The sequence below is a fragment of the Coregonus lavaretus genome, assembly GCF_964263955.1.
Source record: "Coregonus lavaretus genome assembly, contig: HAP1_SCAFFOLD_340, whole genome shotgun sequence".
Classification (NCBI taxonomy): Eukaryota; Metazoa; Chordata; class Actinopteri; order Salmoniformes; family Salmonidae; genus Coregonus; species Coregonus lavaretus.
Window position 1 is genome coordinate 415,578 of NW_028166140.1, and position 27,325 is coordinate 442,902.

General features: G+C 44.5%; 2 protein-coding genes across 2 annotated transcripts in view; both read right to left on the reverse strand.

Annotated features, from left to right (window-relative positions):
- Window positions 1–312: 312 nt before the first annotated feature.
- On the reverse strand, window positions 313–4,916 carry LOC311115023 (dnaJ homolog subfamily C member 25-like). The gene is made up of 4 exons (XM_084190240.1): window positions 4,587–4,916; window positions 3,845–3,997; window positions 3,152–3,622; window positions 313–597 (listed from the first exon to the last, which is right to left on the reverse strand). The coding sequence occupies exons 1-4, from the start codon at window positions 4,881–4,883 to the stop codon at window positions 475–477; spliced, it is 1,044 nt and encodes a 347-aa protein (XP_084046366.1). The 5' UTR covers window positions 4,884–4,916; the 3' UTR covers window positions 313–474.
- Window positions 4,917–20,636: 15,720 nt separating this feature from the next.
- Window positions 20,637–27,325, reverse strand: part of LOC311115017 (YTH domain-containing protein 1-like) — a 53,593-nt gene continuing 46,904 nt past the window's right edge. Inside the window, exons 14-15 of the mRNA XM_084190235.1 lie at window positions 21,692–21,862; window positions 20,637–21,183 (exon numbers count right to left, since the gene is read on the reverse strand). Of these exons, the coding sequence (XP_084046361.1) occupies window positions 20,980–21,183; window positions 21,692–21,862 (375 nt within the window). The 3' untranslated portion in view covers window positions 20,637–20,979. The remainder of the gene's footprint in view (window positions 21,184–21,691; window positions 21,863–27,325) is intronic.

The window sequence follows — 27,325 nt, forward strand, 5'->3', positions numbered from 1 at the left end:
ATTCTGAGGGGGCAATGTGCTAGCTGAAGCCAACTTCATCCAATCATATATCTTGAAGTTATTAAGACACCGTTCACCTGAAATGTCTCCAATCAGAGAGGAAGAGTCGAACGAGAGGGTTATCTCTCGCCAAACTCTGTCCAGAATAAGCCCAATGCGTTTCTATGGGCTTAAGCAGACCAAAGACTGTTGCCTGCCAGGACAACGACTCCCGCTGTTAGGTCGGAGACACGGGCATCTCGTCATTATATACTGCCCCAATACAATATCTCTGAAAATAATTATCCATACAAACAGGCATTATTTTCAATCGTCTGTATACACATCATCAGTAGATTTATTCACAAATACACAGGTATGCAAACACAATGTGACTGTATAAACACAATGTGACTGTATAACAGTGTGACTGTATAAACACAGTGTGAATGTATAACTGGCACAAGTCAGGTGCAATATATGATATGCATGTTGTCAATCGTCAATAAAAGTGAGTCGTCCAGGTCCTTCATTCTTCATCCACCGTCGGTACCTCTTCCACCTGGGGTCCAGGGCCATCTTCATCTTCATCTCTTCCTCCTGCTCCTCCTTGTACACCTGTATAACAACATGACGCAATACAGACAGAAATAGTACAAACTCATTCAGAAATCATTTGGGGTTTTAAATCTGGACCCATTTCCCATTAGTGTCAGACTGTTTCTGCTCTCTTGCCAAACATGGCGTGACAATGAGTGACAAGGAGTTGGCAAAACAGCTATTTGTTGTAATAACATTGTAATACATGGTGCAATGCTTCACACTGTTCCTGTTACTATTACTACTACAACTATACTCCTACTACAACTATACTACATCTATTACTACTGCTACTACAACTATACTCCTACTACAACTATACTACATCTATTACTACTGCTACTACAACTATACTACTACTACAACTATACTACATCTATTACCGTATTGGTCCGAATATAAGACGACCCTGATTATAAGACGACCCCCCGTTTTTCAACACAAACATTTAGAAAAACAGATTTGCAGACTAGATTTGCCGAACAAAGAACTTCATTTTATTTTAAAATAACAATATTAAAAACACAGTGAATTAAACACAAAGGCAAACTATGTACAGTATGATTCAAAATTAATATCAAGCAATAATAAAGCAACATTTTTAAATAACAGAGAAAATACAGGCCACACATTTAACTAAACTTAACAAAAATTCGCCAAACTTCTCCTCCGATGTCTCTCTATCCCTCACACACGTCCTCTGCCCCGCTGTGTTCGCTCTCGCTGTCATCGCTCCCCAGCTGCTCCGCTTCCACCGGCTCCTCCCAAAGCACGTCGTCCTCGCTGCCGTCCAATGCATTTGAGATGCAACATTTTTTAAAGCCATCGATGATGCTCTGTGAGGGAATAGCATCCCATGCATGCAGGATCCATTCACACAGTAGACGGACTGACGGCTTCTGTATTTTCCCGGTCGGTGTGAGTGCGTGGTTGCCAGACAGGAGCCACTCTGTGTATTTTTTTCGCAGGTTATCCTTGAAAGGCTTGTTCACAACTACGTCCAACACCTGTAGCTGGCTTGTCATTCCCCCTGGTATGATCACAAGATCCCCGTTCATTGCTCGCACCTGACTTTTCACGGGCTCAGTCAGATGTCCGCGGAACGCATCCAGAACGAGCATGTTCCTCCTCTTCCTCAGTCCCCCGTAGCGTGCGCCCCACACAACCTTTAGCCAGTCCACTACAAGCCCCGACTCCATCCAGCCCTTCTCCTGGGCGCGCACAATAATGCCAGCTGGCATTGGGTCCTTTGGCACAGTCTTACGCTTAAGAATGACATACGGGGGGAGTTTGCTGCCACCAGCGAGACATGTCAACATGACAGTGACGCGGCTCTTCTCGTTGCCCGTTGATTTCACCAACACAGACTTTTCTCCCTTTCTATTGACAGTCACCGATGTTGGCATGTCGAAATAAACGGGTGTCTGATCAGCATTGCCGATCTGATCCAGCGGGTAGGAGTGCTTCTTCCTCAGGTTGATAACAAAGCGCTGAAACGAAAGCAGCTTCTCTCCGAAGTCTGACGGCAGGCGTTGGGCCAAACTCGTTCTCCGTCTAAGTGACAGTCCATTACGCCGCATCATCCTACGACACCAGCCGAGGCTGGCTTTAAATCCAGTGATGTTGAGCTCTCTGGCGATTTCCAGGGCCTTAACCTGGATGACAGCTCTGGTAATGGGCATTCCCTCACTTCTTTTTTCCCTGACATATTCAAAAACCCTCCGGTCAACCTCAATGAAACGACCACTTTGAGGACCACGGAAGGATTTTCGCTGACTGTTAGCATCTTTTAGACGTTGTTTTTCTGCTCGCCATCTTCTTACATTACACTCAGTGACCCCGAATGTCTTGGCAGCTTGGCAGTTGTTAGATGACTCTGCCTTATTGACAACCATTATTTTGAAATTGGCATCATAGCTCCTCCGCTGTTGTTTATTGACCTGGCCCACTTTTGAGCCACTTGTCTCTAAATGGTCAGCCTGTCTTTCCATCTTTAAACACCGGTAACGGGCTGGTTGTTAAGGACGCCTCTTCCCTCCGTCCGGAACGAATTTTTGGCGCCATCTGTGCCCGCGAATGTGTATTGACATTTAAAGGGAGCGCCGAAGAAGAGAAACTGCGCTCTGAATACTAGACCCCGAATATAAGACGACCCGACTTTTTTGGACCTATTTCGAGGGGAAAAAAGGCCGTCTTATATTCGGACCAATACGGTACTACTGCTACTACAACTATACTACTACTACAACTATACTACAACTATTACTACTGCTACAACAACTATACTACTACTACAACTATACTACTACTACAGCTATACTACATATATTACTACAACTATACTACTACTACAACTATACTACAACTATTACTACTGCTACTACAACTATACTACAACTATTACTACTGCTACTACAACTACACTACTACTACAACTATACTACTACTACTACAACTACTACAACTATCCTACTACTACAACTACTACAACTATCCTACTACTACAACTATTACTACTACTTCTGCCGCCGCCACCACCACTACTACTACTGCTACATTCGTTACTCCAGACCTCATAGTTGTCTTTGATCCAGAGCTGCCTCTCCAGGAAGGTCTCTCTCTGCTCCTCCTCCAGACCGTCAAACTGAGACTGAGACATCTTCATATTCTTCCTGATGATGTACAGCTTCTCCTCGTCTCCGTACTCCTCTCTGCAGATGGTGAACCTGTACATCCACTTACAGTGCCAGACCACGTAGGCACACAGGCAGTAGGGGAACAGGACAATCTTACAGAGCAGGATGTCCAAGATTTTAGGCTTCTGGTAGCCTCCCTTGATGTCGATCTTGTTCTTGATGATGTCTCGGATGATCTCTTCTTCCTGTTCCCTGATCTCCTCTTTGGACCGTCGGTTCTTACCCTTCTCTTTTGTCTTGTTCAGGAGACCCAGCTGCTTGGCTATCTCTGTCGCCTGGATACGGTACTTGGGGACTGTTGATAGGTAGTTGATGGCTTCAGTGTAGCTGGCCCACCAACTGTAGTACTGAAGGAAGAAAAACAGTCATAAATCAGAACTGTTAAGATGTTTCCCAAATTGGCACCCTATTCCCTATACAGTGCACTGCTTTTGACCAGAGCCCTGTCGGATTTGAAATAGGTTGCCACGTGGGACTCTTGGCTTAAACGTGTAAAAACAGTTTTGCGTTGAAATAAATATTGCATTTAAGCCAAGAGACATTCAGAGCGTGTGAAGATACGACTGTACCTGAAAGATTGATATAGCAACCACGGTCACCAGAATGACAATCCGCACGTCGACTTTAGGTGCCAGCCGTCTGCTGTAGTAGGTGTAGTAGTGGCTGTAGTACTGTTCCGGGTGGTCCAGCATGTAGTCGTAATCTCTACGGGAGTCCTCATCCTGATACGCAGGAGGAAAATGGGTCTTATTTTAATCTTCCTACATCAAACTATTCCGACTACTTGGATAACAGGCCTAGTAACAAGTACAAGTTACGAGAAGATAACCCCTTTATCAGAATGGTTTAGAGCCGTGTGCATAGTATGTATCAAGCGTCTCAGAGTAGAAGCGCTTACTTAGGATCAGTTTGGCCTTTTGGATTACAGCAAACAAGCAGAATAATGGCCATGGGGGGGGGCCTGATCCTAGAAGAGCACCCCTACTCCGAGAAGCAGGACGGACATACCTGCTCTACCCTTTCTCTGGCTACTACTCCTGTAGCTATGTGAAAAGGGACTATTACTGATTACTTTCCTGTGAGCCTCTTCGGGTCTATTGAGTAAATGGTAATTGACAGTATTGGTCCACTATAAACCAAGACAAAATGATCAATTTGACTGAGGGCCTTTGATTCAGGAGTTGAGAAAAGTGCCACATTGGCATACAGCATAAGTTGACGTCAGCAAGAGCCGGCAAAACTAGCTTGGCCAGAGAGCTGAAGCAACGGAGGGCTATGGTACGAATCATCTGTGAGGTTTCCTCCACTTACCTTCAGAGTTTCATATGCAGTTGCAATGAGCAGAAATTTTTGATGAGCACTTTCACGAGTCTCGCCTGCAAGACTTGAGAATCTATCCGGGTGATACTTTCTGGCTAGCTGTCTGTAAGCACGACCTATGTCCGATTTGGCCGCTTCTCTCGACACTCCGAGTACATCGTAACAAATCTCGGTGCCACAATAAAGTCCCTCGATGAGCGCCGTGGCAGAGGGTATGAAACCCCCCAAAAATAACAAAATGCCTATCCATTGACCAAAGTGTCTCCCATTCTCCGTGGGGGCAGCCATTTCACTGTCGTCACTAGTTCTTCTTCGTGTGGCTTTATCCGGCGGACTAGACGTTATGTTGCGTATTGCTGCCTTTCACAGTCCGGAACGTACATTGCAAATTTGTTCACAAAAAAAAGGAAATGGGGGGGGGAAGAAATTGCACCGCCATCTAAACTAGTGTGACTACATGTCCAGGATTGTGGTCCCGCAACCAATCAATCATGTCCCGCATTTTATTAACAAATTCAAACACCACAAAATAAAAAAATAAAAGTCGTATTTCAGTCAGACATTCCGACCTGTCTCTTGCAGTCACGTTGCGCCCTTGAAAATATATATATATCATAAGTATGTGATAGCCTAAACCTACTTTTGATGTTAAACACTTCTCCAATCATTGTTGAGATCTGGGAGGGAGAGGGTAGTGGGGCACAGTGTGTAGCTACTATGGGATGTTGAGTGGAAGTTTATGTTATATGGAATGACTAGCTAGTGTAATCCAGGAGACGGAATGGAAGGGAACAGCGAAGATTTTTATAACTACACCAAGATAGACCACAGCCTGTCGTTTCAATCGGGAACAAATGAGCCACAGTTGGCAGAACAAGCAAGGAGGTGGGCAGAGTCAAGCAAGAGCTAGCGAGATCCTATTGGCGTGTTGTAGCTAACATTTGCATATTTCAGTTGGGGAACGCCTACTTTGTGAAGTGCGAGTTTGCGATAACTCAATTCACTTTTGCACTCCTAAACAACGAAAAAAAAAAAAAAAAGGGTAAAGTCTACTAAGCATAGTCCACTCTGTTCGTAACAGATTGTAGTTTTGGGAACAGAAAACTGTATTGAGATCAAATGTTTCATCGATGAGTAAATTAACAGAATGTTGGCCAAAATCCATCTAGTTCCACCTTCTCCCACTGCCGGCCTCACGTTTATTTATAAAATATCTGTCTCGTTGTTCTATCTGTGGTAAGAGGTCTGATGTTGTGATCACCTGCTGCTAAAATTGCTTAATTGTTTGGGTTGGTTGGTTAAGCATTGTAATTCGTTGGTATTGCTAGATAGCTAGCCAATGAGCTAACTGTAACTACCTATGCGCTAACAGAAGCTAGTTAGATAGATTACATTCAATTCAGCTCCATTGTGGCTAGGTAGCTAGCACTCTCTCTCTCACAAACATTAGCTAGCTAGCCAAGCTAAACTCAAGTCGATCGTAAATCTAGCTAGCTAGCTGTTTTAGATGCTGACCAGACGGGCCACTTAGCTTTTCTTGCCAACCTAGGTAGCTAGCTAGCTATATAGCAAACAAAAGGGCTAATGTTAACCCACTGAATGATGTTTCATAAGCTTGTTATGTTGAAGCCATCCGAGTGTGTGTGTGAGAGAGAGAGAGAAAGAATGAATCTGGTGAATAACTTAGCCTCACATGGAATCTGATTATCACAATCGTGTAATTTATGCATGACAAAACATGAGGTCATGACACATTCTTAGGTATAGCTGAGCTAAGTTATCAGTTGTCTGTCTTTGTCTTGTATCTTTATAGTGGCAGATACACTACACGACCAAACATATGTGGACAACTGCTCGTCGAACATCTCATTCCAAAATCATGGGCATTAATATGGAGTTGGTCTCCCCTTTGCTGCTATAACAGCCTCCACTGTTCTGGGAAGGCTTTCCACTAGATGTTGGAACATTTCTGCGGGAACTTGCTTCCATTCAGCCACAAGAGCATTAGTGGGGTTGGGCACTGATGTTGGGCAATTAGGCCTGGCTCGCAGTCGGCGTTCCAATTCATCTCAAAGGTGTTATATGGCTCTATGTAGAACCCTTTTTGCCTTCCAAAGAACCCTTCTTGCCTTCCAAAGAATCCTTCTTGCCTTCCAAAGAACCCTTCTTGCCTTCCAAAGAATCCTTCTTGCCTTCCAAAGAACCCTTCTTGCCTTCCAAAGAATCCTTCTTGCCTTCCAAAGAACCCTTCTTGCCTTCCAAAGAATCCTTCTTGCCTTCCAAAGAATCCTTCTTGCCTTCCAAAGAACCCTTCTTGCCTTCCAAAGAACCCTTCTTGCCTTCCAAAGAACCCTTCTTGTCTTCCAAAGAACGCTTCTTGCCTTCCAAAGAATCCTTCTCGCCTTCCAAAGAATCATCAAAGAACCCTTTCTTCCAGAAATGGTTCTTAGGATGTTAAAAGTTCTAGGTAGAACCCTTTGCCTTACAAATAACCTTTTTCTTCCAAAAAGGGTTCTTTAGATCAAACCGGTTCTTGGTAGAACCCTATCCCTCCACATAGAACCCTTTTGGAACCCTTTTTTCTAAGAGTGCAGAGAATCGACATTTGGCTAGCTTGATCTCAGATCTGTGTATGCTGTTTTGCCAATTCCTACAGTATGATTGTTGCCATGCCAGGTTACCCTAGGAGTTGGCTATACATAGGAGTTGGCTATCTGGCACAAATAGATCAAAGACCACTCTTACATTTGGCTGATTGTCAGAACAGAACAAGTGTAACTTCGATGCACTGGATGACAACTCTAGAAATTGTTGGCTTCGTTCCAGGAAAAATAGGAGGTGGTTTGTTTGTGTAGCACCTGAATGCGAGGGCAAGCGGTTATGCATCGTAAGGGACCAAAATTGTTTTAGGTTGTGGCACTCCAGTGAGTGTGAATCATTGCAGAAATAGGAACTAGTAAAGGTAGCTAGCTGTCAATGATGTCTACACTGGTGCCCCGTCTAGGGAATAGGGTGCTATTTGGAAAGCATCCCTGGCATTGAAAAGCATCGCTAGCACTAGAGGTATGGCATACACTGAGTTGACAGAGGAGCTGTGAGTTGACAGGTCGTGTGAGAGGTCTGGCTGTCAAACAGAGATCCTGAGGAAGGAATTCCACCAGCAGATGGCTCAGTATGTCCCAACACGTAATTCAAATATTAAAGATTATATATATATATATATATATATATATATATATATATATATATATATACAGTGGGGAGAACAAGTATTTGATACACTGCCAATTATGCAGGTTTTCCTACTTACAAAGCATGTAGAGGTCTGTAATTTTTATCATAGGTACACTTCAACTGTGAGAGACGGAATCTAAAACAAAAATCCAGAAAATCACATTGTATGATTTAAGTAATTAATTTGCATTTTATTGCATGACATACATATTTGATACATCAGAAAAGCAGAACTTAATATTTGGTACAGAAAACTTTGTTTGCAATTACAGAGATCATACGTTTCCTGTAGGTCTTGACCAGGTTTGCACATACTGCAGCAGGGATTTTGGCCCAGTCCTCCATACAGACCTTCTCCAGATCCTTCAGGTTTCGGGGCTGTCGCTGGGCAATACAGACTTTCAGCTCCCTCCAAAGATTTTCTATTGGGTTCAGGTCTGGAGACTGGCTAGGCCACTCCAGGACCTTGAGATGCTTCTTACGGAGCCACTCCTTAGTTGCCCTGGCTGTGTGTTTCGGGTCATTGTCATGCTGGAAGACCCAGCCACGACCCATCTTCAATGCACTTACTGAGGGAAGGAGGTTGTTGGCCAAGATCTCGCGATACATGGCCCCATCCATCCTCCCCTCAATACGGTGCAGTCGTCCTGTCCCCTTTGCAGAAAAGCATCCCCAAAGAATGATAGTTCCACCTCCATGCTTCAAGGTTGGGATGGTGTTCTTGGGGTTGTACTCATCCTTCTTCTTCCTCCAAACACTGCGAGTGGAGTTTAGACCAAAAAGCTATATTTTTGTCTCATCAGACCACATGACCTTCTCCCATTTCTCCTCTGGATCATCCAGATGGTCATTGGCAAACTTCAGACGGGCCTGGACATGCACTGGCTTGAGCAGGGGGACCTTGCGTGCGCTGCAGGATTTTAATCCATGATGGCGTAGTGTGTTACTAATGGTTTTCTTTGAGACTGTGGTCCCAGCTCTCTTCAGGTCATTGACCAGATCCTGCCGTGTAGTTCTGAGCTGATCCCTCACCTTCCTCATGATCATTGATGCCCCACGAGGTGAGATCTTGCATGGAGCCCCAGACCGAGGGTGATTGACCGTCAGCTTGAACTTCTTCCATTTTCTAATAATTGCGCCAACAGTTGTTGCCTTCTCACCAAGCTGCTTGCCTATTGTCCTGTAGCCCATCCCAGCCCTGTGCAGGTCTACAATTTTATCCCTGATGTCCTTACACAGCTCTCTGGTCTTGGCCATTGCGGAGAGGTTGGAGTCTGTTTGATTGAGTGTGTGGACAGGTGTCTTTTATACAGATAACGAGTTCAAACAGGTGCAGTTAATACAGGTAATGAGTGGAGAACAGGAGGGCTTCTTAAAGAAAAACTAACAGGTCTGTGAGAGCCGGAATTCTTACTGGTTGGTAGGTGATCAAATACTTATGTCATGCAATAAAATGCAAATTAATTACTTAAAAATCATACAATGTGATTTTCTGGATTTTTTCCGCCTCTCACAGTTGAAGTGTATCTATGATAAACATTACAGACCTCTACATGCTTTGTAAGTAGGAAAACCTGCATAATCGGCAGTATATCAAATACTTGTTCTCCCCACTGTATACAGTGGGGGAAAAAAAGTATTTAGTCAGCCACCAATTGTGCAAGTTCTCCCACTTAAAAATATGAGAGAGGCCTGTAATTTTCATCATAGGTACACGTCAACTATGACAGACAAAATGAGAAAGAAAAATCCAGAAAATCACATTGTAGGATTTTTTATGAATTTATTTGCAAATTATGGTGGAAAATAAGTATTTGGTCAATAACAAAAGTTTCTCAATACTTTGTTATATACCCTTTGTTGGCAATGACACAGGTCAAACGTTTTCTGTAAGTCTTCACAAGGTTTTCACACACTGTTGCTGGTATTTTGGCCCATTCCTCCATGCAGATCTCCTCTAGAGCAATGATGTTTTGGGGCTGTCGCTGGGCAACACGGACTTTCAACTCCTTCCAAAGATTTTCTATGGGGTTGAGATCTGGAGACTGGCTAGGCCACTCCAGGACCTTGAAATGCTTCTTACGAAGCCACTCCTTCGTTGCCCGGGCGGTGTGTTTGGGATCATTGTCATGCTGAAAGACCCAGCCACGTTTCATCGTCAATGCCCTTGCTGATGGAAGGAGGTTTTCACTCAAAATCTCATGATACATGGCCCCATTCATTCTTTCCTTTACACAGATCAGTCGTCCTGGTCCCTTTGCAGAAAAACAGCCCCAAAGCATGATGTTTCCACCCCCATGCTTCACAGTAGGTATGGTGTTCTTTGGATGCAACTCAGCATTCTTTGTCCTCCAAACACGACGAGTTGAGTTTTTACCAACAAGTTCTATTTTGGTTTCATCTGACCATATGACATTCTCCCAATCCTCTTCTGGATCATCCAAATGCACTCTAGCAAACTTCAGACGGGCCTGGACATGTACTGGCTTAAGCTGGGGGACACGTCTGGCACTGCAGGATTTGAGTCCCTGGCGGCGTAGTGTGTTACTGATGGTAGGCTTTGTTACTTTGGTCCCAGCTCTCTGCAGGTCATTCACTAGGTCCCCCCGTGTGGTTCTGGGATTTTTGCTCACCGTTCTTGTGATAATTTTGACCCCACGGGGTGAGATCTTGCGTGGAGCCCCAGATCGAGGGAGATTATCAGTGGTCTTGTATGTCTTCCATTTCCTAATAATTGCTCCCACAGTTGATTTCTTCAAACCAAGCTGTTTACATATTGCAGATTCAGTCTCCCAGCCTGGTGCAGGTCTACAATTTTGTTTCTGGTGTCCTTTGACAGCTCTTTGGTCTTGGCCATAGTGGAGTTTGGAGTGTGACTGTTTGAGGTTGTGGACAGGTGTCTTTTATACTGATAACAAGTTCAAACAGGTGCCATTAATACAGGTAACGAGTGGAGGACAGAGGAGCCTCTTAAAGAAGAAGTTACAGGTCTGTGAGAGCCAGAAATCTTGCTTGTTTGTAGGTGACCAAATACTTATTTTCCACCATAATTTGCAAATAAATTCATAAAAAATCCTACAATGTGATTTTGTGGATTTTTTCCCCTCAATTTGTCTGTCATAGTTGACATGTACCTATGATGAAAATTACAGGCCTCTCTCATCTTTTTAAGTGGGAGAACTTGCACAATTGGTGGCTGACTAAATACTTTTCCCCCCCACTGTATTGGATGGGTATATTGACAGACATATTGGACACTCTTGCCCCAGCAGGCCTCAATGAGGAATGTTCTTTTTCTAGTTGTTTGTAGTAGGTTCTAAATAGGCCAAACATTTAGGGAATGACATCATGTAATTGTATTGTGTTTCTATCGTGATTTGGTTGTCATGGTTCCCCCACAGCGCCCTCTGCTGGTATCTCTTGATTGGGCCAATACTGACTGGGAATGTATCATGATGCCCACCTGTGAGGTCTGGTTGTTGTGACATTGATTGCCATTGCCTTGACCACCGAAGAAGTGTTCATACCCCAAACGTTCAGAGTGCTGTTTCTGTTTTTCATATATACACTACATGACCAAAAGTATGTGGACACCTGCTTGACCAACATCTCATTCCCAAATCATGGGCATTAATATGGAGCTGGTCCCCCCCCTTTGCTGCTATAACAGCCTCCACTCTTCTGGGAAGGCTTTCCACTAGATGTTGGAACATTGCTGTGGGGACTTGCTTCCATTCAGCCACAAAACCATTAGTGAGGTCAGGCACTGATGTTGGGCGATTAGGCCTGGCTCGCAGTCGACGTTCCAATTCATCCCAAAGGTGTTTGATGGGGTTGAGGTCAGGGCTCTGCAAGCCAGTCAGGTTCTTCCACACCGATCTTGACAAAGCATTTCTGTATGGACCTCGCTTTGTGCACAGGGGCATTGTCATGCTGAAACAGGGAAGGGCCTTCCCCAAACTGTTGCCACAAAGTTGGAAGCACAGAATCGTCTACAATGTCATTGTATGTTGTAGCGTTAAGATTTCCCTTCACTGGAACTAAGGGGTCTAGCCCAAACCATGAAAAACAGCCCCAGACCATTATTCCTCCTCCACCAAACGTTACAGTTGGCATTCGGGCAGGTAGTTCTCCTACATTTTGTTACGTCTTATTCTAAAATTGATTAAATTATTTTCCTCATCAATCTACACACAATACCCCATAATGACAAAGCGAAAACAGGTTGACATTTCTGCAAATTTATTAAAAATAAAAAACAGAAATACCTTATTTACATAAGTATTCAGACCCTTTGCTATGAGACTCGAAATTGAGCTCAGGTGCATCCTGTTTCCATTGATCATCCTTGAGATGTTTCTACAACTTGATTGGAGTCCACCTGTGGTAAATTCAATTGATTGGACATGATTTAGAAAGGCACACCCCTGTCTATATACAGTGCATTCGGAAAGTATTCAGACCCCATTACTTTTTCCACATTTTGTTACATTACAGCCTTATTCTAAAATGGATTGAATTGTCCCCCCCACCCCCCCTCCTCAATCTACACACAATACCCCATAATTACAAAGCAAAAACAGGTTTAGACATTAATGCAAATTTATTAAAAATAAAACAACTGAAATATCACATTTACATAAGTACTCAGACCCTTTACGCAGTACTTTGTTGAAGCACCTTTGGCAGCGATTACAGCCTTGAGTCTTCTTGGGTATGACGCTATAAGCTTGGCACACCTGTATTTGAGGAGATTCTACCATTCTTCTCTGCAGATCCTCTCATGCTCTGTCAGGTTGGATGGGGAGCATCGCTGCACAGCTACAGTGGGGAAAAAAAGTATTTAGTCAGCCACCAATTGTGCAAGTTCTCCCACTTAAAAAGATGAGAGAGGCCTGTAATTTTCATCATAGGTACACGTCAACTATGACAGACGAATTGAGGAGAAAAAATCCAGAAAATCACATTGTAGGATTTTTAATGAATTTATTTGCAAATTATGGTGGAAAATAAGTATTTGGTCACCTACAAACAAGCAAGATTTCTGGCTCTCACAGACCTGTAACTTCTTCTTTAAGAGGCTCCTCTGTCCTCCACTCGTTACCTGTATTAATGGCACCTGTTTGAACTTGTTATCAGTATAAAAGACACCTGTCCACAACCTCAAACAGTCACACTCCAAACTCCACTATGGCCAAGACCAAAGAGCTGTCAAAGGACACCAGAAACAAAATTGTAGACCTGCACCAGGCTGGGAAGACTGAATCTGCAATAGGTAAGCAGCTTGGTTTGAAGAAATCAACTGTGGGAGCAATTATTAGGAAATGGAAGACATACAAGACCACTGATAATCTCCCTCGATCTGGGGCTCCACGCAAGATCTCACCCCGTGGGGTCAAAATGATCACAAGAACGGTGAGCAAAAATCCCAGAACCACACGGGGGGACCTAGTGAATGACCTGCAGAGAGCTGGGACCAAAGTAACAAAGCCTACCATCAGTAACACACTACGCCGCCAGGGACTCAAATCCTGCAGTGCCAGACGTGTCCCCCTGCTTAAGCCAGAACATGTCCAGGCCCGTCTGAAGTTTGCTAGAGTGCATTTGGATGATCCAGAAGAGGATTGGGAGAATGTCATATGGTCAGATGAAACCAAAATAGAACTTTTTGGTAAAAACTCAACTCGTCGTGTTTGGAGGACAAAGAATGCTGAGTTGCATCCAAAGAACACCATACCTACTGTGAAGCATGGGGGTGGAAACATCATGCTTTGGGGCTGTTTTTCTGCAAAGGGACCAGGACGACTGATCCGTGTAAAGGAAAGAATGAATGGGGCCAAGTATCGTGAGATTTTGAGTGAAAACCTCCTTCCATCAGCAAGGGCATTGAAGATGAAATGTGGCTGGGTCTTTCAGCATGACAATGATCCCAAACACACCGCCCGGGCAACGAAGGAGTGGCTTCATAAGAAGCCTTTCAAGGTCCTGGAGTGGCCTAGCCAGTCTCCAGATCTCAACATGGAGGAATGGGCCAAAATAGCAGCAACAGTGTGTGAAAACCTTGTGAAGACTTACAGAAAACGTTTGACCTGTGTCATTGCCAACAAAGGGTATATAACAAAGTATTGAGAAACTTTTGATATTGACCAAATACTTATTTTCCACCATAATTTGCAAATTAATTAATTAAAAATCCTACAATGTGATTTTCTGGATTTTTTTTCTTCTCATTTTGTCTGTCATTGTTGACGTGTACCTATGATGAAAATTACAGGCCTCTCTCATCTTTTTAAGTGGGAGAACTTGCACAATTGGTGGCTGACTAAATACTTTTTTTCCCCACTGTATTTTCAGGTCTCTCCAGAGATGTTCGATCGAGTTCAAGTCCGCGCTCTGGCTGGGCCACTCAAGGACATTCAGAGACTTGTCCCGAAGCCACTCCTGCGTTGTCTTTGCTGTGTGCTTAGGGTCTTTGTCCTGTTGGAAGGTAAACCTTTGCCCCAGTCTGAGGTCCTGAGCACTCTGGAGCAGGTTTTCATCAAGGATCTCTCTGTACTTTGCTCCGTTCATCTTTCCCTCGATCCTGACTAGTCTCCCAGTCCCTGCCGCTGAAAAACATCCCCACAGCATGATGCTGCCACCACCATGCTTCACCGTAGGGATGGTGCCAGATTTCCTCCAGACATGACGCTTGGCATTCAGGCCAAAGAGTTCAGTCTTGGTTTCATCAGACCAGAGAATCTTGTTTCTCATGGACTGAGAGTCCTTTAGGTGCCTTTTGGCAAACTCCAAGCGGGCTGTCATGTGCCTTTTACTGAGGAATGGCTTCTGTCTGGCCACTCTACCATAAAAGCCTGATTGGTGGAGTGCTGTAGAGACGGTTGTCCTTCTGGAAGTTTCTCCCATCTCCACAGAGGAAATCTGGAGCTCTGTCAGAGTGACCATCAGGTTCTTGGTCACCTCCCTGACCAAGTCCCTTCTCCCCCGATTGCTCAGTTTGGCCGGGCGTCCAGCTCTAGGAAGAGTGTTGGTGGTTTCCAAACTTCTTCCATTTAAGAATGTGATAGAATAATTATTAATGACTAATTATTACACCCTGAAACTGTGTGAAATGTGTTAGAATGTGTGAGTGTAGGACCAGTAAAGACTATGACATTGAGCTACTATTTAGCAATGGGAGTAAGAGTTAGACCAGACAACAAAGGACAAGGAGAACTGGCTACAGACAACTGAGAAACCAAGATAAAGGGGCCTCCCAATTTAGGGAGGAGAGAGACTGTTAGGCTTTTTAAGGAGTATGAAATATGGTGCAGGATATTGTGAGGACGGCTATAACTAAGGAATGCAGCCTATGATAAGAACATGTGTGTGTGAACTGATGGTCAGGAGAGCAGTTTTAAAGTGGAAAACTACAGCCCGCCTAAAGAGGGGAGGGATTTTTGTATGACGTGTGAGTATAAAAGATGGACTCTGAAATTGTGATGGCAGAATTCTCAATGAATAAACATCTCTGACTATGGACTCTGTCCGTTTCTTTGATCCAAAAGCATTACAACCTTTTGGGAGACGCACAGAGACACTGAAATAGTTTGTTAAATAATTATCATAACAGAATGATGAAGGCCACTGTGTTCTTGGGGACCTTCAATTGGACATTCAACAAGCACAGCACTTACACAGATGACTGATGATTGGCTGAGAGAAATTGATACAAATATTGTGGGGTTTGTTTTGTTAGACTTCAGTGCGGCTTTTGACATTATCGATCATAGTCTGCTGATGGAAAAACATATGTGTTATGGCTTTACACGCCCTGCTATATTGTACAGTCGTGGTCAAAAGTTTTGAGAATGACACAAATATTAATTTTCACAAAGTCTGCTGCCTCAGTTTTTATGATGGCAATTTGCAAATACTCCAGAATGTTATGAAGAGTGATCTGATTAATTGCAATTAATTGCAAAGTCCCTCTTTGCCATGAAAATGAACTTAATCCCCCAAAAACATTTCCACTGCATTTCAGCCCTGCCACAAAAGGACCAGCTGCCATCATGTCAATGATTCTCTCGTTAACACAGGTGATAGTGTTGACGAGGACAAGGCTGGAGATCACTCTGTCATGCTGATTGAGTTAGAATAACAGACTGGAAGCTTTAAAAGGAGGGTGGTGCTTGAAATCATTGTTCTTCCTCTGTTAACCATGGTTACCTACAAGGAAACACATGCCGTCATCATTGCTTTGCACAAAAAGGGCTTCACAGGCAAGGATATTGCTGCTAGTAAGATTGCACTTAAATCAACCATTTATCGGATCATCAAGAACTTCAAGGAGAGAGGTTCAATTGTTGTGAAGAAGGCTTCAGGGCGCCCAAGAAAGTCCAGCAAGCGCCAGGACCGTCGCCTAAAGTTGATTCAGCTGCGGGATCGGGGCACCACCAGTGCAGAGCTTGCTCAGGAATGACAACAGGCAGGTGTGAGTGCATCTGCACGCACAGTGAGGCGAATACCTTTGGAGGATGGCCTGGTGTCAAGAAGGGCAGCGAGGAAGCCACTTCTCTCCAGGAAAAACATCAGGGACAGACTGATATTCTGCAAAAGGTACAGGGATTGGACTGCTGAGGACTGGGGTAAAGTCATTTTCTCTGATGAATCCCCTTTCCGATTGTTTGGGGCATCCGGAAAAAAGCTTGTCCGGAGAAGACAAGGTGAGCGCTACCATCAGTCCTGTGTCATGCCAACAGTAAAGCATCCTGAGACCATTCATGTGTGGGGTTGCTTCTCAGCCAAGGGAGTGGGCTCACTCACAATTTTGCCTAAGAACACAGCCATGAATAAAGAATGGTACCAACACATCCTCCGAGAGCAACTTCTCCCAACCATCCAAGAACAGTTTGGTGACGAACAATGCCTTTTCCAGCATGATGGAGCACCTTGCCATAAGGCAAAAGTGATAACTAAGTGGCTCAGGGAACAAAACATCAACATTTTGGGTCCATGGCCAGGAAACTCCCCAGACCTTAATCCCATTGAGAACTTGTGGTCAATCCTCAAGAGGCGGGTGGACAAACAAAACCCCACAAATTCGGACAAACTCCAAGCATTGATTATGCAAGAATGGGCTGCCATCAGTCAGGATGTGGCCCAGAAGTTAATTGACAGCATGCCAGGGCGGATTGCAGAGGTCTTGAAAAAGAAGGGTCAACACTGCAAATATTGTACTCCTGAGTGGCGCAGTGGTCTAAGGCACTGCATCGCAGTGCTAACTGTGCCACTAGAGATCCTGGTTCGAATCCAGGCTCTGTCGCAGCCGGCCGCGACCGGGAGACTCATGGGCGGTGCACAATTGGCCCAGCGTCGTCCAGGGTAGGGGAGGGAATGGCCGGCAGGGATGTAGCTCAGTTGATAGAGCATGGCGTTTGCAACGCCAGGGTTGTGGGTTTGATTCCCACGGGGGGGGGGGGGCAGTATAAAAAACAAACAAAAATATGTATTCACTAACTGTAAGTCGCTCTGGATAAGAGCGTCTGCTAAATGACTAAAATGTAAATGTAATTGACTCTTTGCATAAACTTAATGTAATTGTCAATAAAAGCCTTTGACACTTATGGAATGCTTGTAATTATACTTCAGTATACCATAGTAACATCTGACAAAAATATCTCATAACACTGAAGCAGTAAACTTTGTGAAGACCAATACTTGTGTCATTCTCAAAACTTTTGACCACGACTGTAGATAAAGAGTTACCTGTCTAACAGAACACAGAGGGTGTTCTTTAATGGAAGCCTCTCCAACATAATCCAGGTAGAATCAGGAATTCCCCAGGGCAGCTGTCTAGGCCCCTTACCTTTTTCAATCTTTACTAACAACATGCCACTGGCTTTGAGTAAAGCCAGTGTGTCTATGTGTGTGGATGACTCAACACTATACATATCAGCTACTACAGCAACTGAAATTACTAACACTTAACAAAGAGCTACAGTTAGTTTCAGAATGGGAATAAGTTAGTCCTAAATATTTCAAAAACTAAAAGCATTGTATTTGGGACAAATCATTCATTAAACCCTAAACATCAACTAAATCTTGTAATAAATTATGTGGAAATTGAGCAAGTTGAGGTGACTAAACTGCTTGGAGTAACCCTGGATTGTAAACTGTCATGGTCAAAACATATTGATACAACAGTAGCTAAGATGGGGAGAAGTCTGTCCATAATAAAGTGCTGCTCTGCCTTCTTAACAACACTATCAACAAGGCAGGTCCTACAGGCCCTAGTTTTGTCTCACCTGGACTACTGCCCAGTCGTGTGGTCAGGTGCCGCAAAGAGGGATTTAGGAAAATTGCAATTGGCTCAGAACAGGTCAGCACGGCTGGTCCTTGGATGTACACAGAGAACTAATATTAATAATATGCATGTCAGTCTCTCCTGGCTCAAAGTGGAGGAGAGATTGACTGCATCACTACTTGTATTTGTGAGAGGTATTGACATGTTGAAAGCACCGAGCTGTCTGTTTAAACGGCTAGTGCACAGCTCAGACACCCATCCATACCCCACAAGACATGCCACCAGAGGTCTCTTCACAATCCCCAAGTCCAGAACAGACTATGGGAGGCGCACAGTACTACATAGAGCCATGACTACATGGAACTCTATTCCACATCAGGTAACTGATGCAAGCAGTAGAATCAGATTTGAAAAAACAGATTAAAATCCACTTTATGGAACAGCAGGGAAGAGACACAAACACAGGCTCAGACACATGCAGACACACATGATAACATACACACTATACACACACATGGATGTTTTGTTGTAGATATGTGGTAGTGGAGTAGGGGCCTGAGGCCACACACTTAGTATGTTGTGAAATCTGTTATGAATGTATTGTAATGTTTTTAAAATTGTATAACTGCCTTAATTTTGCATCAGTGTAGATGAAGGGGAAGAGACAGGTTAAAGAAGGATGTTTAAGTCTTGAGACATGGACTGTGTATGAAGAAAAAAAAGTTTATGCACTCACTAACTGTAAGTCGCTCTGTATAAGAGGGTCTGCTAAATGACTAAAATGTAAAAAATGTGTGCCATTCAGAGGGTGAATGGGCAATACAAAAGATTTAAGTGGCTTTGAGGGGGTACGGTAGTAAGTGCCAGGCGCACCTGCTCGGTTTTTCACGCTCGACAGTTTCCCGTGTGTATCAAGAACGGTCCACCACCCAAACGACATCCAGCCAAATTGGCACCAACTGTGGGAAGCATTGGAGTCAACGTGGGCCAGCATCCCTGTGGAACGCTTGACACCTTATAGAGGAGTCCATGGCCCGACAAAGTGTATTTAAACCCTGGATTGCTGATGCTATGTATTGGTTACTGAGAGGCCACATTGGCACCCCACATTGGCTAATAACGTCACTCAAATGATGTAGCCGGAAGCCGTGCTTTGTTACGATTCTGAACGGTCAGATGGCTAGCAACAATGACGAGCTGCCATGTGGGGAATCATAGGTGGCACGTTTCAGATAGTTTTACCTTGTTCTTGATAGCGTGTCTTGTTTTGATTGATTTCCTGTCAATGCTAATATGGCAAAAATGTGCTAACCAACAAACAACTGTAACAATGTATTTGAGAGACAAGTGCTCATGGTGCAAATGTATTTATGTTTTCAATAAACATTCGGAGACTAAATATTGTTAAGGCCTACATGTTGTCAACAATCAAAGCGAACCTGTCTGTTTTGCCCCATAGTTGTGCACGCGTCGGTTTTGTTGCTAAACAACCAACTCGGCTATAGGAGTTAATGGAACGCTACAGTATTTCAATTAAATGTTTCAAGGCCAAAATTACAGGTATGTGTTGGGGACAGTAACATTAGTAATCTCGTAATCTCAAAAATATATATACTTTAAAAGGTCGACTCAGCGAAATGACGTTGCCACGAGCAGCACTGCAGAGACTTCGCTCTCACAGTCACACACGGGGAAAGGGGGATACCAAGTCAGTTGTACAACTGAATGCATTCAACTGAAATGTGTCTTTAGCATTTAACCCAACCCCTCTGAATCAGAGGTGCGGGGGCTGCCTTAATCCACGTCATTGGTCCCTGGGGAGCAGTTGTTGTTGAGGTTAACCGCCTTGCTCAAGGGCAGAACGGCAGATTTTTCCACCTAGCCGACTCCAGGATTCAGACCAGCAACCTTTGTTACTGGCCCAACGTTCTTAACCGCTAAGCTATCTGGACATGTGTCTGGGGTCACTTCACGCTCTTACACGTGTCTGTAATAAAATGAATGTGGCAAAAACAAAATAAGATTTTATACAATGGTGGGGGCATTGTACACAGTGCCCCCTATCAGTATATATAAATAATTGATTATGACGCATGTTTAATGTGATATGAAGCTATTTATGATACTTCAACACTCAAAAGGTGTTATGACTGGTTTCATAAAGGTCTTAAAAATCTAAACTCAGTTCTGAGTAAAACCAGTTTTCTATAAAGTGAATCAATCCAGACCAGTCTTTTACTTATCAACTGACGGCAGTAGTAAAACACAGTATATTTTTGTTGTACAAAACAGACCTTCAAAACATGATACCTTTTCCCTCCCCCGACCAAACATCTCTCCATCATCGCAGGTTTTCTAAACTTTAAGCCTTACAGCACTGATTGGAGTCCGGATTTAAACTTCAGAAAGGAAAGATCTAGACAGACGATATTGCTTTTTTGCTTCTGGACCGGTCAAACACTATAAAAAAAACAAATGGCTTAAAACCAAAAGGCCAGTAAAAAGAGACTTGATACAACAGATTCAGTACAACTCCATTATACCCCTTTTAATAGCAAGATCTTCATTTGAACCATGTACAATTATGAACAACATAAAGACCATATGGCATTAAACATTTAAAGTCATCACTGTCTGTCTGGTTCTAAGAAACAAAAACAACCTAACATCACATCTGCAAACCACTTCTCCTGTTGTTGCCTTTGTTCAGTTACACTGCATTCATGATATGAGCTGATGACTTGACAACATCATGTAAAAAAGATTACACAATCACTTAAAAAAAGGTACAGCTTATTTAAAAAAAGGAAACACGGTAAGATAAACTACCGCAGGACTTGCTGTTTGATTTGAATATGTCCCTGATTATCTCCTGTAGCGCCCCCTCTCCTTCTCCCTGTCCCTGATCCTGTCTCTCTCCCTGTCGCGGTCCCGGTCCCGGTCCCGGCGGGCGTCCCGGGGCCGTTCTCGCTCCCTCTGCCGGTCTCGTTCCCGGGGACGGCTGCGGCGACCGGTCACCACGGCCTGGGTCCGTCTCAGGAAGTCATCCACCCGCATGTCATAGTCATGCTGCAGAAGGCGGAGAGAGATGTGGTGTTCAGACTACTAACTAGTTATAGTCCCTCTGGGCATTAACACATTTAAGTGAACATGTGTGAATGGGTGATGCAGAATCCTTCTGTTGGGGTAGGTGGGCAACCTATCAAGTATGGGCTCAACGGAGCAAAACGTATTGTAACTAAACGAAACATTGCCACAGTAACGTCGTATGACTGCCTGGTAAAACAAGTAGTCACTGCAAAAGGGAACACTGACGCTATCTCGCTCCCCAACCAAGGTGCATGAGTAGCAAACTGAAGTGAAGAGGAAATTCATCAACTCTTGGAGGGCAGCGGAAGTTGACTAAAAACGCTTCTTTATTGATAAAACCAAAGTAATTTGGTCCTTAACCTTTTCATCAGTTGTTTATTTTTTGCGTTTTGATCAACTTCCACTGCCCTCCAAGAGTTGATGAATTATCCTCTTCAAAACAAGTAATCCCATCAGAGCAGACAGGAAACAGGAAATGAACTTTTACCAGGTTGGAGCTGAAGGAGCGGACGACTCTCTTCTCCCTGAAGCGGGCGTCGTGTGGTACAGGGTGGTGCCCAGGGTGGTGCCCAGCGTAGGGGGGGTGCGCCTGGGGAGGAGGAGGGTGGTGCTGGTAGAACGGGTGGTGAGGTGGCTGCTCCATCCCAGGGTACTGCGCCTATCAAATCAAATCAAATTGTATTGGTCACATGCGCCGAATACAACAGGTGCAGACATTACAGTGAAATGCTTACTTACAGCCCTTAACCAACAGTGCATTTATTTTTAACAAAAAAATAAAAATAAAAAAACAACAAAAAAAAGTGTTGAGAAAAAAAAGAGCAGAAGTAAAATAAAGTGACAGTAGGGAGGCTATATATACAGGGGGGTACCGGTGCAGAGTCAATGTGCGGGGGCACCGGCTAGTTGAGGTAGTTGAGGTAATATGTACATGTGGGTAGAGTTAAAGTGACTATGCATAAATAATTAACAGAGTAGCAGCAGCGTAAAAAGGATGGGGTGGGGGGGCAGTGCAAATAGTCCGGGTAGCCATGATTAGCTGTTCAGGAGTCTTATGGCTTGGGGGTAGAAGCTGTTGAGAAGTCTTTTGGACCTAGACTTGGCACTCCGGTACCGCTTGCCGTGCAGTAGCAGAGAGAACAGTCTATGACTAGGGTGGCTGGAGTCTTTGACAATTTTGAGGGCCTTCCTCTGACACCGCCTGGTATAGAGGTCCTGGATGGCAGGAAGCTTGGCCCCAGTGATGTACTGGGCCGTACGCACTACCCTCTGTAGTGCCTTGCGGTCGGAGGCCAAGCAGTTGCCATACCAGGCGGTGATGCAACCAGTCAGGATGCTCTCGATGGTGCAGCTGTAGAATTTTTTGAGGATCTGAGTACCCATGCCAAATCTTTTCAGTCTCCTGAGGGGGAATAGGCTTTGTCGTGCCCTCTTCACGACTGTCTTGGTGTGTTTGGACCATGATAGTTCGTTGGTGATGTGGACACCAAGGAACTTGAAGCTCTCAACCTGTTCCACTACAGCCCCGTCGATGAGAATGGGGGCGTGCTCAGTCCTCTTTTTTTCCTGTAGTCCACAATCATCTCCTTTGTCTTGGTCACGTTGAGGGAGAGGTTGTTGTCCTGGCACCACACGGCCAGGTCTCTGACCTCCTCCCTATAGGCTGTCTCATCGTTGTCGGTGATCAGGCCTACCACTGTTGTGTCGTCGGCAAACTTAATGATGGTGTTGGAGTCGTGCCTGGCCATGCAGTCATGGGTGAACAGAGAGTACAGGAGGGGACTGAGCACGCACCCCTGAGGGGCCCCCGTGTTGAGGATCAGTGTGGCAGATGTGTTGTTACCTACCCTTACCACCTGGGGGCGGCCCGTCAGGAAGTCCAGGATCCAGTTGCAGAGGGAGGTGTTTAGTCCCAGGATCCCTAGCTTAGTGATGAGCTTAGAGGGCACTATGGTGTTGAATGCTGAGCTGTAGTCAATTAATAGCATTCTCACGTAGGTGTTCCTCTTGTCCAGGTGGGAAAGGGCAGTGTGGAGTGCAATAGAGATTGCATCATCTGTGGATCTGTTGGGGCGGTATGCAAATTGGAGTGGGTCTAGGGTTTCTGGGATAATGCTGTTGATGTGAGCCATGACCAGCCTTTCAAAGCACTTCATGGCTACAGACGTCAGTGCTACGGGTCGGTAGTCATTTAGGCAGGTTATCTTAGAGTCCTTGGGCACGGGGACTATGGTGGTCTGCTTGAAACATGTTGGTATTACAGACTCAGTCAGGGACATGTTGAAAATGTCAGTGAAGACACTTGCCAGTTGGTCAGCACATGCTCGGAGTACACGTCCTGGTAATCCGTCTGGCCCTGCGGCCTTGTGAATGTTGACCTGCTTAAAAGTCTTACTCACATCGGCTACGGAGAGCGTGATCACATAGTCATCCGGAACAGCTGGTGCTCTCATGAATGCTTCAGTGTTGCTTGCCTCGAAGCGAGCATAGAAGTGGTTTAGCTCGTCTGGTAGGCTTGTGTCACTGGGCAGCTCGCGGCTGTGCTTCCCTTTGTAGTCTGTAATAGTTTTCAAGCCCTGCCACATCCGACGAGCGTCAGAGCCAGTGTAGTACGATTCAATCTTAGTCCTGTATTGACTCTTTGCCTGTTTGATGGTTCGTCGGAGGTCATAGCGGGATTTCTTATAAGCGTCCGGGTTAGAGTCCCGTTCCTTGAAAGCGGCAGCTCTACCCTTTAGCTCAGTGCGGATGTTTCCTGTAATCCATGGCTTCTGGTTGGGGTATGTACGTACGGTCACTGTGGGGATGACATCATCGATGCACTTATTGATGAAGCCAGTGACTGATGTGGTGTACTCCTCAATGCTGTCTGAAGAATCCCGGAACATGTTCCAGTCTGTGCTAGCAAAACAGTCCTGTAGCTTAGCATCTGCGTCATCTGACCACTTTTTTATTAACCGAGTCACTGGTGCTTCCTGCTTTAGTTTTTGCTTATAAGCAGGAATCAGGAGGATAGAGTTATGGTCAGATTTTCCAAATGGAGGGCGAGGGAGAGCTTTGTATGTGTCTCTGTGTGTGGAGTAAAGGTGGTCTAGAGTTTTTTTCCCTCTGGTTGCACATTTAACATGCTGGTAGAAATTAGGTAGAACGGATTTAAGTTTCCCTGCATTAAATTTCCCGGCCACTAGGAGCGCTGCATCTGGATGAGCGTTTTCCTGTTGATTTATGGCCTTGTACAACTCATTCAGTGCAATCTTAATGCCAGCATTGGTTTGTGGTGGTAAATAGACAGCTATGAAAAATATAGATGAAAACTCTCTTGGTAAATAGTGTGGTCTACAGCTTATCATAAGATACTCTACCTCAGGCGAGCAAAACCTCGAGACTTCCTAGAGATGAAAATAAATCGTATTCGATTTATACAATGAATTAATTAATTAATTAAGAGGTCAGTGGGGGGAAAAAAAGTCCCCTAAATGACAGGTAGACAAAGTGGCCAGTGTGATGCAGATAAAGTTCACTATTCACAAAAGTATTTACAACAAATATATTCAAAAGGTAGAAGCAGATCAGCCTATTTTATTACAGAAGGTCGCATACGGCAATTTCACTTTTGATACGTTTCTTTATCAAACCATAGAGAGCACAACGCCTCTCCCCCATGTAACCTACAGTTGAAGTCGGAAGTTTACATACACCTTAACCAAATACATTTAAACAGTTTTTCACAATTCCTGACATTTAATCCTAGTAAAAACTCCCTGTCTTAGGTCAGTTAGGATCACCACTTTATTTTAAGAATGTGAAATGTCAGAATAATAGTAGAGAGAATGATTTATTTCAGCTTTTATTTCTTTCATCACATTCCCAGTGGGTCTGAAGTTTACATACACTCAATTAGTATTTGGTAGCATTGCCTTTAAATTGTTTAACTTGGGTCAAACGTTTTGGGTAGCCTTCCACAAGCTTCCCACAATAAGTTGGGTGAATTTTGGCCCATTCCTCCTGACAGAGCTGGTGTAACTGAGTCAGGTTTGTAGGCCTCCTTGCTCGCACATGATTTTTCAGTTCTGCCCACAAATGTTCTATAGGATTGAGGTCAGGGCTTTGTGATGGCCACTCCAATACCTTGACTTTGTTGTCCTTAAGCCAATTTGCCACAACTTTGGAAGTATGCTTGGGGTCTTTGTCCATTCGGAAGACCCATTTGCGACCAAGCTTCAACTTCCTGACTGATGTCTTGAGATGTTGCTTCAATATATCCACATCATTTTCCTTCCTCATGATGCCATCTACTTTGTGAAGTGCACTTTATTTATTTATCAGTACTTTGTTGAAGCACCTTTAGGAAGCGATTACAGCCTCAAGTCTTCTTGGGTATGACGCTATAAGCTTGGCACACCTGCATTTGGGGAGTTTCTTCCATTCTTCTCTGCAGATCCTCTCAAGCTCTGTCAGGTTGGATGGGGACCGGCTCTGGCTGGGCCACTCAAGGACATTCAGAGACTTGTCCCAAAGCCACACCTGTGTTGTCTTGGCTGTGTGCTTAGGGTCATTGTCCTGTTGGAAGGTGACCCTTCGCCCCAGTCTGAGGTCCTGAGCACTCTGGAGCAGGTTTTCATCAAGGATCTCTCTGTACTTTGCTCCGTTCATCTTTCCATCGATCCTGACTGGTCTCCCAGTCCCTGCCACTGAAAAACATCCCCACTGCATGATGCTGCCACCACCATGCTTCACCGTAAGGATGGTGCCAGGTTTCCTCCAGACATGACGCTTGGCATTCAGGCCAAAGAGTTCAGTCTTGGTTTCATCAGACCAGAGAATCTTGTTTCTCATGGTCTGAGAGTCTTTAGGTGCCTTTTGGCAAACTCCAAGCGGGCTGTCATGTGCCTTTTACTGAGGAGTGGCTTCCGTCTGGCCACTCTACCATAAAGGCCTGATTGGTGGAGTGCTGCAGAGATGATTGTCCTTCTGGAAGTTTCTCCCATCTCCACAGAGGAACTCCGTCAGATTGACCATTGGGTTCTTGGTCACCTCCCTGACCAAGGCCCTTCTCCCCCGATTGCTCAGTTTGGCCAAGCAGCAAGCTCTAGGAAGTGTATGGTGGTTCCAAACTTCTTCTATTTAACAATGATGGAGGCCACTGTGTTCTTGGGGACCTTCAATGCTGCAGATATTTTTTGGTACGCTTCCACCAGATCTGTGCCTCGACACAATCCTGTCTCTGAGCTCTACAGAGCTCATTGCTTGGTTTTTGCTCTACACATGCACTGTCAACTGTGGGACCTTATATAGACAGGTGTGTGCCTTTCCAAATCATGTCCAATCAATTGAATTTATCACAGGTGGACTTCAATCAAGATGTAGAAACATCTCAAGGATGATCAATGGAAACAGGATGCATGGTTCCTTCTATTAAGGCAAGTCGTCCAGGTCCTGAGGCAGCAAAGCATCCCCAAACCATCACACCACCACCACCACCATGCTTGACCTTTGGTATGATGTTCTTACTGTGGAATGCAGTGTTTGGTTTTCGCCAGGCTTAATGGGACCCATCTCGTCCAAAAAGTTGACTCAAGTTTGCCAAAAAGCACCTGGATGATCATCAAGACAACCACCCCAGGGTTTGGGGATGCTTTGCTGCCTCAGGACCTGGACGACTTGCCTTAATAGAAGGAACCATGAATTCTGCTCTGTATCAGAGAATTCTACAGGAGAATGTCAGACCATCCGTCTGTGAGCTGAAGCTGAAGCGCAGCTGGGTCATGCAGCAAGACAATGATCCAAAACACACAAATCAAGTCTACATTAAATGGCTAAAAAGCAACAATTTTGAAGTTTTGGAATGGCCTAGTCAAAGTCTAGACCTAATCCCAAAGTCCAGACCTAATCCCAATTGAGATGTAGTGGCAGGACTTGAAACGAGCAGTTCATGCTTGAAAACCCACACGTCACTGAGTTAAAGCAGTTCTGCATGGAAGAGTGGGCCAAAATTCCTCCACAGCGACGTGAGAGACTGATCAACAACTACAGGAAGCATTTGGTTGGAGTCATTGCAGCTAAAGGTGGCACAACCAGTTATTGAGTGTAAGGGGGCAATTACTTTTTCACACAGGGGAAT

What these genes read in the sequence shown, in the direction of transcription:
- LOC311115023 (XM_084190240.1), bottom strand. Translation starts at nt 4,883, where the DNA reads ATGGCTGCCCCCACGGAGAATGGGAGACACTTTGGTCAATGGATAGGC. An exon ending in CTGCATATGAAACTCTGAAG is followed by an intron (nt 3,998 to 4,586) that starts GTAAGTGGAGGA and finishes CCTGCGTATCAG; the next exon opens with GATGAGGACTCCCGTAGAGA. An exon ending in TTGCTATATCAATCTTTCAG is followed by an intron (nt 3,623 to 3,844) that starts GTACAGTCGTAT and finishes TTCTTCCTTCAG; the next exon opens with TACTACAGTTGGTGGGCCAG.